The sequence below is a fragment of the Neltuma alba genome, unplaced genomic scaffold (assembly GCF_004799145.2).
Source record: "Neltuma alba isolate B1F8T4 unplaced genomic scaffold, ASM479914v2 tig00005551_pilon, whole genome shotgun sequence".
Classification (NCBI taxonomy): Eukaryota; Viridiplantae; Streptophyta; class Magnoliopsida; order Fabales; family Fabaceae; genus Neltuma; species Neltuma alba.
Window position 1 is genome coordinate 2,507 of NW_021634153.1, and position 11,723 is coordinate 14,229.

An 11,723-nucleotide genomic window follows, 5' to 3' on the forward strand; every position below is an offset into this window, starting at 1 on the left:
AGGCTTTAAATTCTATTAAAGCCAATTTCTTTGCTTTCTGGGGACGGAATTATTTTTAAAACCTGTGATAATTCCTCAAGTATTTTCCCTCATTTTCTTCTAATTATATGAGGCCTCCCTATACTTTAAATAATTCATTTTCAACAATATTCAAAATCAGTCAAAACCTTGAGAATTCCACAATTTCCTTCTAGGGGCATTTTCGTCATTTTTAACCTCATACAGGCCTCTGAACCTTATTCCTATTTTTTTGAAATTTTTCTGAAGTGTTCAGGCCTTAACATACCATTTCCCATTTTCTGGGATTTTTCTGAGATTTTCGGGTATAATTTTTATTTTTGCCCTTACTAGCTCAAAACTTTGTAAAATTACAATTTTGCCCTTGGTTTGGTTTAACCTCAAAATTCACCTCATTGAGGCCTCCAACATAACCTTTGGCCTATATTTATCTCTATTTATCATTTCTGGACCTTGAGACTTTTTCTAAGTCTCTAACTTCCTCTTTTCTCAGTCCCAGAAAACTTTCTCTTTGCGATTTAGTCTCTAGGAATCCCTCTATCCTTCTAGGGAATCTCTGAGACCCCTACCAAAAGAGGTCTGGTAGTCTACCTATTTCAAGCTAATTCTGGTACTTCTAGGCCCAAAATTCGGGATGTTACAGATTATGTGCTTTGGCTTACTGGAAAAATCAAAACAATCAGCAGCTCCTGGGGCTACCCATGTGAGGAGATTCTTGGTCAACTTCATTGCAAAAGTTCCAAGCTTCAAAGGCAACCCTGAGTCCATCTCCCGTGCATTCCCAGATCTTTGGCCACAGAGGCATGATTTTTCACCATCACAATACTGGAGATGGCGAACACAAGCATACCCACCAACATAAACACTGCATGTAGCTTCTTCTCCATCATATAGGTACTCAACTTCACAATAGAGCACACCGAAAGATCTAATTTTGTATAGACACCACTCATCGCAAATAGAAGAGTAGTGACAAGAAAAGAAAGAATCTTGCAGCTCTTATTCTATGAGGATTGATGAGTTTAGGGGGCAAAAAAATTAGTTCATGGTTTGCAACTAAAAGGAGATTGGTGAAGGAGTGAAAATGAAAGACGTCAGAAGAAAGGAAGATGGTGATGACACCAATTTCTACCCCTGAGAGAAGGGGAAAGGAGGGAGAAAGGAAGAGGAACAGTTTGAGGGCTCATCATAGTGATGAGCATCATGATGCTTATTACTGTGATAAAATCTAAACCATTCAAAATCAATTTTATTGTTCTAGATTTAAAATTTTCAAATAGTGAATTTTAAATAAAAAAATTTGTGTTCTTAAAAACTTACAATTAAAAGATTACATTTATTTTGAATTATACACCTATGTTTAGGAAAATATTTTTTGGAAAAAAAATTAAATATTAAATCTCAATCATCCATATTAAATTTAAATGATTGAGATTTGATTAGTATCATAGAGCTCATTAAAGTGATAAGCATTGAAACTAGTTCAAGAGGAAGAGATGGACGGGTCCTCATTTGGTGCTCATAACAATGAATGTGTGATCCAATCTAGACCATTCAAAATTTGATACCAATAGTTTATATTTAAAATTTTTAATACGCAATTTTTTCAATGATAAATTTATTTTTAAAAAACGCTAGTTATAAGATTATCTTTATTTTGAATTCTATACCTCTCTAAATAAAACATTAATTAAAATACATAAAAAATTAAATTCAATCTGAGTCATCTAAAATCAATTTAGATAGTCCAAATGAAGATGAGCACTCTATACTCATCATTGTGACGAGCATGGAATACACTCATCATTACGAAGTTAGCAGAGATGGAAAGCCAGAGAAAATGAATGTTTAGGAGTTTGTTAATTTAGGGTGAACTTGCACCCATTTGAATGGTTAGGGGTACTGCTTAAAAGTTTAGGTGCTGTATGGATCTTGAAAAATAGTTCAAGGTGTTGAGTGCACTTTTACCCATTTTTTATATTTTAATTTGAGATTAAATCTCTTTTTAACTATGAATTTTTTTCCAATACCTAAATTAGCACTGATTTTTTTCGTATTTGATTATATCTCTATATTTTTTTCGAATTTCGAAAGACCAACATACATATTATTTTTTTAACTTATTAAAATAAAAAAGATTAACAAAATGAAAATATATAGTTGATAAATTTATTTTACCCTACATTTTAATAAAACTTTTCAGAAAAATGCCTATAACTTTAGTCACCAACGTTTTAAGGGCAATGATGGAAGCGTATGTATCTTCTAATACCTAAACCTAGCGTATGTATCTTCTAATACCTAAACCTAGCCGTCCTCGTAGGTTGCAAGCCTTTCACCACGAAGCACATCTTAATGGAGAACGAGACACCTCATCTTCCTCAAGAAATTGTCGCAAATATTCTTGTACGACTTCCGGTAAAATCCCTAATCCGATTTCAATGTGTGTGCAAATATTGGAAAGATCTGTTCAAAACCCCATCTTTCATAGCAGAACACCTTCACCATTCTACTCAACAAAACCCTTTACTTGTTTTTGATTGCTATAGCTCTAAATGTGGGAGTAATAATGATAAGAATAATCCTTGGCACTTGAGCTCTCTCAATCGTGAGATGCAAGTCCTCGAATTTCAGAACCCACCTATCGTTGATCCCTTAATGAGATTCTGGAGGATTGTCCATTCCAGTAATGGCTTGTTTTGTCTCGAACTCATCATGGCTGATGAATCTGATTCTTTTTGGTTATGGAATCCAGCTATTAGAGATGTCCGACAGGTGCCCAAATCTCTTAACCATTACGAGTGTGAAGATTTCTCTGTAGGATTTGGGTTCAGCCTAGTTGTTAATGATTACAAGATTGTGAAACTTTTTATCATTAATCTTTTGGTTTTTCAAGTGGAAGTATATGCATTAACGACAGGGTTTTGGAGAAAAGTTAAATTTAGGAATTTAGAGGGCATATCTCTGATGAGTGATAGTGGTTTCACTTACAATGGATCAATCTTTTGGGTGGGCTTACAGGTAGGAATTGATCCTGGTTTGATAGTTTCATTTGATGTAGCAATGGAAGTGTTCACATTGATACCATTTCCCACTAAGTCTCTTTTCCTTGAATCATATGGCATAACGTTTACTATGTATGATAACAAACTTGCTTTGCTTTCTTCCACATTCATTGGAATTCATGAATCATCTTTCATTGATTTGTGGGTGATTGAGGAGTCTACAAATGAGTCAAGGGAGAGATGGATTTGGACTAAAATATATACAAGCAGACCCTATCCACGCGGGTTATGTCCAATGGTTATTTGGAGAAATGAAATTTTTTGTAGATTCGATTCAATGCTTGGAAGGGAATTTGAAGAAGTAGTAGAGAATGATGAAGCAAAAGTTCTTTTGTGCAATCTTACTACTGATGAATACAGCATGTTTGATTTCCCAACAAAATGCTGCTTTGCTCATAGGTATTTTTATTATGTGGAAAGCCTTATATCGGTTAGCAATTAACATCCACATTTAAGAGCCTTGATAAGTTTTCTTTATTATTTTTCTGATTTAAATTATTTAAATATCTTTTTAATGAACTATACGTTTATATATAACATTTGATCATTTGTCCCTTGGAGATGTTATCTAGTAGTGATGAATGAAAATATTTATAGTACCGAATGTTTCTTCTTGTATATTTATAATTTTAGGTTATTCATTTTTCTTTCAAAGATAGATCCATGATTTATTAGTTCGGATGAGTCACACCTTAATTTTTGGAGAATGACAATTGCTGAGAGAAATACTCACCTAGTCATGAGTGTGCCAAAGCAAGATTTTCCTCCCCTCCATTTCCCTCATACCAAACAGTACCTAAAGGGAGGAGAGGGAAAATCTTGTAGGGTTCAGGAGGAGAAAGAAGGGGGGTTAATTATAAGTTCATAAATATACTATTTCTTATTGTTTTATAATATTTATGTCATAGCTATTATTTTCTAATAATTTTTGAATCTAAAAAAAACATGTTATTTCGCTTGTATATAAAAAAATATTTTACTTCTCAAAATATGATAAAATTAGTAAATTGAATTGAAGAAACAATACATATAAATATGATAAAATTAATAAAGAGGGTTGACGAGAGGCGCGAGCATAAACATATATAAATACATATATAATATAGAAATAATACATATTATATATTATAACATACAATAACATATATTATAATTTGAAACTTTCTCGTGTGTGTGTTAAAGAGCTATCCGCCTCGCTATAATGAAACCTAATGCCCCGTTTGGTATAAAGGGAGGAGGGGCAATCTTGTTTAGTTCTTGAGGAGAAGGGCTAACTTTAAGTTGACAAATATACTCTTTCTCATTATTTTATAATATTTATATCATAATTATTAATCCTCCTGTCCTTAATATAAGACCCAATTCTTGAGTTAGTTTTGGTCTTAAATATAAAACACATTTATCATATTTATCAATTTTCTCTAAAGTACCCCTATAGATACTCCCTCAACCATAATCAAGTAGAAGAGGGAGAAGGGGTATTAACAAAGATGATTATGATGTTTTAGGAAAAATGTGTCACTTTTCTTATAATTAACCAACTTATCTAACTTCCTTAATCTAATCAAATTAGTTAAATGGGTCTTATATTAAATATCGGAGAAATATTTTCTAACAATTTCTGAATCTTCAAAACATGTTATTTCGCTTGTATATAAAAAATATGATAAAATTGGCAAATTGAATTGAAGAAATAATATATGTGTGTGCGCGCGCGTAGAAATAATATATATTATATACTATAAGACAGAACAAAATATATTATAATTTGAAACTTTAATGTGGGTGTGCCTTAAAGAGCTATCTCCCTCGCTACAAGGAAACCTAATGCCCTGTTTGCTATAACGGAAGAGTCCTGGAAGAAAGTGTGAGTGGAAATAAGAGCGCAAGTGGAAGTGGAAACGGAGGTGAAAATGAGTTTAAAACAAAATATATATATATATTTATAATATGAAAATACTAAAATAGCCTTCATTAAAAAAAAAAAAAAATCTTTCCCCTCCGTTTCAGCCACAACCCATGCCCAGATACTCTGTTACCAGAAAATCTTCCTCCTCCTGATAAAATCAAACTCGGCAACAATCAAGAACTACAAGCTCATTTATCAATTCATCATAACGAAGCCCAAATTTCTTAAGAACTACAAAAATCTAATCCTATTTTCATAGCGTCACAATGATTGAATCAACGAAGCAATGGGAGTTGCAGAGAAGCATCCATGGCAGAGAGAGATCAAGGAATCAGAGAAGTATTTGTAAATTTCAGAGAGGATAAAAAAAAATGAATAATATGACATGGTAATAATAAGTTTACCAATAATTGAGAATAATTTTACAGTAAGCCAAAAGTTTATACATTTATAGTTTGACATGACCGGTCAAATCATCCCGGATCATAATGATACAAAATATTATGAAAAATGTGCATTGGCATTTATTAAAGAACCAAAAGATTCTTTAAAAATGGTATATGATTCAAGAATTCTTATATGTTATTTATTCTCAAAAGAACTAAATAAGAGAATATCACTAGTTATGCTCAAAATTTGATCTATGCAAATTTATAATGTATCAAGTTTATATATGGGCCTATTCAGACACATATAGACCAAAATAATACCCTATGAGTGAGAGATGGATCTATAATATGGTCACAAGTGTTTATGATCAACTTGCAACCTGAAATTTACAAATATATTAAAATAGTTACATTGAGTATATAAGTTCCTAGTTATGAAGTCAATATGATTCTCATTGAGATTGCTAGTGATTGTTCCTTATGTTGCTGATGATTATATGTTTAGTAAAAGCCTCCATAAGTAGCTAGACCAGAGTTTATGAGAATAGAATTTCTATTTGAGTGTTGGGATGATTGATTTTATATATTTCGCATATAAATGCATCAAGCCAACAATGTATTATGAATTCTCCTATTATAATTGACTTTTGGTTAGGAGCTAGACATTTTTCATCTTAGAATGTGCAATGTCTATTATTCCACCACAATAATGCACATAGATAGATATTAAAAGTAAGTTGGGATTAATGTTGGATAAGAACCTCCTTATTCTTGTGTGTCTTTAAATGAAACAAAATAATGTTTCTAAAGAAGACTTATGGATTTGGCAAACCTACACTGTATGTTTTCAATATGAGAGGAAGAAAATGTACTGTTAGAAAAGAGAATACAAAGAATACACTTTCACTATCAAATGTAAATTCTCAAATAGAGTGGTATGAACTAGAAGCTCATAAAGTATTGCATTCATAAAATATTATTAATATCTGCAAGATGCAATTACTGACCTAAATGAAAATTTTTAATTCTTATATTCTAGCTAAAAGTACTCCTATTTTTTTAAGACATGCTAAAAGTATGAGAGTATAATCGGTTCCAAAAGAAAATAAAAAGGACCAAATGATCATGATGATCACACTAAGGAGGCATAAATTACAAAAGAGGTTAAGAATAACTATTTGACCATTGAAGAGGCATAAGTATTTGAAAGCAATAAAGAGATCTTGATATGCTATGTCATAAAAGAAAAAGGGACTGATAAAGAAATAAAATTTTCAATAATAATTTTACTAATGATATCACGTGATCAAATGAGGATCTTATATATAAATCTGTCATAAGATATAGACAAAAAACAGTTGGCCAACAGAGAAGAAAAGACACAATATAATAGGGATTTGTAAGCACTTGAAGTGTAATGCTAATATCATGTAAATAAGCATTTGCACATGTCTTATCAATATGACAGTTTGGTAGTAAATGAAGTTTTTTCATGCGCGTCTTGAAAATATATAACTATAATGTATGACGCTTTATATAATAAAATTATATATGAATCCCAAAACGATTCAAATCCTTATGTAAATTCAAACCATCCAATACATGAATAGATCTGGATCATAATATATAAAAATCCTTGGAGGATTCAAGTTTTTAGAAGCATACAATTATGTTCTCAAGAATATACGTAATTAAGTCTCCATATGAGATATATGTGGTTAATATTAACTAAAGGAATGATGTAAACATATTCTAACTTGTCTATTTGTGAGAAAATTCAAAATGAGTTTGTTATCAATATTATTTATGATAATAGTATCAAAACTCCTAATGATTTTTCAAAAGCTACAAATTACTTAAAGAAAGAATTTGAAATGAAAGCTTTGGGAAGAATAAATATGGATAAGTCATTTCTATTATGTGAAAATTAAGCCACATCTATTATGTGCTCTGATAGCTATAAGATCTTTAAATATGGACTAAAGATCCATTTAGACATCTAGAAAGTGATGAATAAATATTCGGTCCAAAAGTACCATATTTTAGTATCACTAGAGTACATATGTATCTATCTAGCCACACAAAACTTGATATATCATTTGCTAATCAGTATGATATAGTTCTTTATTAACACAAAGACGATATGGAGTGAAGTTAAGAACATTCTTCGTTACTTTAAGGGTGTCGTGGATGTGATATCATTTTATCTAAAGGTGCAAGACTAATCTTACTGGCTATGTAGATAAAGTATTTTCATTTGATCCTCATGTTGAGAGATTACAATATGATTCATGTGTGATTAAATCATAAAAAGACTATTTGTCTCATGATTTTCAAAAGATTATGAAATTCATATTTTATGTTCTTATTTCACTATAATATTTGGAAGTCTTGTTCGTTATATTAGACTTTACAGGCTCAAAGATGTCAATTGATGCTGCCAAGAGGGAGAGTTGATACACGCTATACTCTTTTTTCCTTGTCTATAGTTTTGTCTCACTAGGTTTTCCTAGCAAAGTTTTTAATGAAGCAGCATTGCATAGTATATTAATGAATTATTTACTTTTTTTCTTTTGCGAAGTTTTTGTCCCACAGGGTTTTTTTCTAGTTGAAGTTTTTTAATGAGGCACATTCATATATATTAGACATTTAAGGGGGAGTGTTATGAATATAATAATATCTTTGTGGATGTCCATATATCTCTCCCATTATCTTCTATAATCTCCAATATTTCCCATTATCTTTATATCCCATAATTATTTTCTATTATTATGTAATCTGTAGACTTTATCAAAGATATACTCTTAAATGGAATGAGAAATACTCTCTCTTATTAATCCTCTCTTCTTCTCTATTATTCTCATCTATTTCTTCTTTATTTATAACACCATTCATTTTTTTGAGAAATATGGAACGTATCATTTTTTAGTTATAGATATCGATTGTAAAAATTTACCATGTCTTTAGTAATTTATTATAAAACCATATTAGTCAATGACAACTTGTGACAATGCGACTTATCATGCTTCGATGAGGTCTTAGGCTTGACCCCACCAGGTGTTAACATGCTTGTTTATGAGCATGTTTTCTTTTCTTTTCTTTTTTTGACAAGTGTGTGTGGGCATGTTTTTTAATAAGTGTGCCTGGGCATCTGTTCACATTGTATCATTGGGAAAAAGTTATACTACCTCTGGTTTTTTAATATAATACAGCAATCTATTTTCTCTGCATTTTTCCAAAGTACCTCTATAAAAAATAAGAGTTTCCTATCAAAAGATATTCTCATACATATGATAAGAATAATTTAGAAAAATCAACACATACTTCTAACAAATAATTAACTTAATTAAAATTTTTAATACTATCAAATTAGCTATCTAACTTTTATATTAAACACTAGAGATAGTAATAAATGTTAATTAATTATTAATGATTAATTTAATAAATAATTAAAATTCTAGGCCTATAAAATTTTAATATCTATATTTGGAACAAAATTTGCCTCATACCCACTGCAAGGCAAGCGGCTCCTAAATTAAAATGGAACGTTCAAGCCACAACAAAGTTAAAATGGAAAGATTCATCCATCACAAAGTGAGGATCCGTGTGATTGCAACCGACGTCGTTTTCTAAATCAAGAGAGACCTATTTCGGCTTGAAATCGATTCACACTAGTAGGCTTCGGATCTGTATCTGATGGGCCGAAATATTTAATATAATGATTTATCTAATTGAATATAATATAAATTGAATAAGAGATTTAATTTATATTATCTGAATAATCTCAATATCGATATTATATGATTAAGTTTACTCAGTTTGGATTCAAATAATTTTATGGATTAAATTAGTATTTAATCCATTATAAATATATAATAGATATTTGAATACATTTAAATTCATCTCGTATATATAAAAATATTATCTGATTAACTAAGATAACTGAGATATAATGATAAATCAGCTAACGTCGTGCATGTGTATATATATTTATATTAAAATGAGAAGATGTGAATACTTTGTTTTTCCAAAATATTCCTCTCTCTCTTCTGGTTTTTTTTCTTTTGGTAGGGTGCATTTATGAAGGAGCAGCAAAACCAAATCTAAATCTAGTAAGTTACTCTACCTTGCTTCTTTAATTTTCTAACTGTTATTAATCTAGTGACATTAAATAAAAAACTTTTGTTGTAACCAAAAAGTGAATTGAGAAAAAAAATTCATACCAAATTTGAAAATAAATTGAATAGAAAATTTAATGTGCAAGAATTTTCTTCCAGTATAATTGTTATATACTCTAATTTAAAAAATCGGACACATATTTCTCCTTCAACTAATGATATCATGTATGTTTCCAATCATAGGGGACTAATTATTTTTCAGATGGAATTATTTATATTTGAATTTGAGATTTTTTTTTCCTTCAGTTACCAATTTTTCCAACACCTAAAGGCTAAATCATAAGTCTTAATTTTGTTATTTTAAATCTTTTATTTTCATTTATATTATAATATGTGAGAATATCATTAAATTAAAATTATATATCAAATCCTGTATGATAAAATAAAAATCTTATCTTATAAACATAAAAAAATGAAAATATATAGTTGATAAATTAATCATATCGTGCATTTTTAATAAAAAAATTGCACCAATATATATATATATATATATATATAAATTTAGTTACCAACGTTTAACGGCAAAGATAGAAGTATATATATACCTTCTAATGTGACAGCAAAAAAAATATATACCTTCTAATGCATATTCCTAATAGTCGTCGTTTGGTGGCGCAGCCGTGAGATTCCTTTATACAAGCGGATCACCAGGGAGCAAGATAGTAATGGACGGCGACACAGTACCATATCTTCCCCAAGAAATTATCACAGATATTCTTCTCCGACTTCCAGTAAAATCTCTAATGCGATTTCAATGTGTGTGCAAAGAGTGGAAGAAGCTCTTCAAAACCCCAACTTTTATTGCTGAACACCTCCATCATTCCCCTAAGCACAATTCTCTTCTTTTCGATTGCACTATCTATGGCTCTAGTTTAAGTTTGCTCAATCATAAGATGCAAGTTCTTGAATTTCAGAAGCCCACTTTCATTGATACCCCAACGATGGGTTCCTACAGGATCATCTGTTCGTGTAATGGCTTGCTCTGTGTCGAACTCATTAAATCTGAAACCCTTTTCTTGTGGAATCCAGCTATTAGAGAGGTCCGTCAGGTTCCCAAAGCTCTTAAACTTCTTGAAAACAAGTATTGTTGCGTAGGATTTGGGTTCACTTCAATTGTTAACGATTATAAGATAGTGAAACTTTTTATCTCTTGGTATGATGATCTGGTTCATAGAGCTGAAGTGTATTCATTAAGCACAGGATCATGGAAGGAAGTTGATGTTGGGAACTTAGAGGGTGTGATTGATGTCACTGGTAGTGGTTTTACTTGTAAGGGATCAATCTTTTGGTTTGGTTTAAAGGAAGATGGGGAAAAGGGAAGTGATCGTAATTTGATAGTCTCATTTGACATAGCAATGGACGATTTCACATTGATACAGATGCCTACTTTATCCCCTAAATCATCATATTGCAATAGTCTTACTTTGTATGATAACAAACTTGCTATGCTTTCTACAAGATTTAATGGAGACACCAGATCTTGTTCAACTGATTTGTGGGTGATGGAGGGATCGAGTTGGACTAAGATATGTATTATCAACCCCTATCCATCCTCATTACATCCTGTGGCTATTCGGAGGAATGAAATTATTTGCACAACTCATGATAGGTTTGAAGGTTTTTCGGAGATTGAATTGGTGGATAATCTTAAGATAAAAACTATTGTGTGCAATCTGACGAATAAGGAATTCAAGATATTTACTATCAGAAGATATTGCTATGGTCATGATTTTTTGATTTCAAATTATGTGGAAAGTCTCGTACCAGTTAATAACATCCACGTGGAAGAGCCGCCTGATCGTAAATTTGGGTTACTACATTACATATGTACTTTATTTAAGAACTTTCGATGGACATGAACCTATATACAACATTTTAGATCACTTGTCCTTTAGAGATGTTATCTAGAATGCTAAATAAATGTATATGATCTATTTACAATTTGAAGTTGTTTAGTTTTCTTTTAAAGTTGGATATTTTATTTAGTTGTTGGTGTGCGCATTATTCTATGTGAGGTTTCATTTTGCAGGTGGGCTTGTATTTTTTGTATCATTGGTGGATTAGAACAACTGCATGTGACAAATGTTATTCAACCTAGTGTGATTTATTTTCATTTTAAACGACTATTTTGGGTTTATGTTATAACTTACTAACAATGATTTGT

At 30.9% G+C, this 11,723-nt stretch overlaps 1 protein-coding gene across 1 annotated transcript; it reads left to right on the forward strand.

Annotated features, from left to right (window-relative positions):
- Positions 1-10,224: 10,224 nt before the first annotated feature.
- On the forward strand, positions 10,225-11,418 carry LOC114747990 (F-box/kelch-repeat protein At3g23880-like). The gene has a single exon (XM_028936346.1). The coding sequence runs from the start codon at positions 10,225-10,227 to the stop codon at positions 11,416-11,418; it is 1,194 nt and encodes a 397-aa protein (XP_028792179.1).
- The last annotated feature ends 305 nt before the right edge of the window (positions 11,419-11,723 follow it).

Excerpts from the sequence above, each read along its gene's own strand:
- LOC114747990 (XM_028936346.1), top strand. The coding sequence starts at position 10,225 with ATGGACGGCGACACAGTACCATATCTTCCCCAAGAAATTATCACAGAT.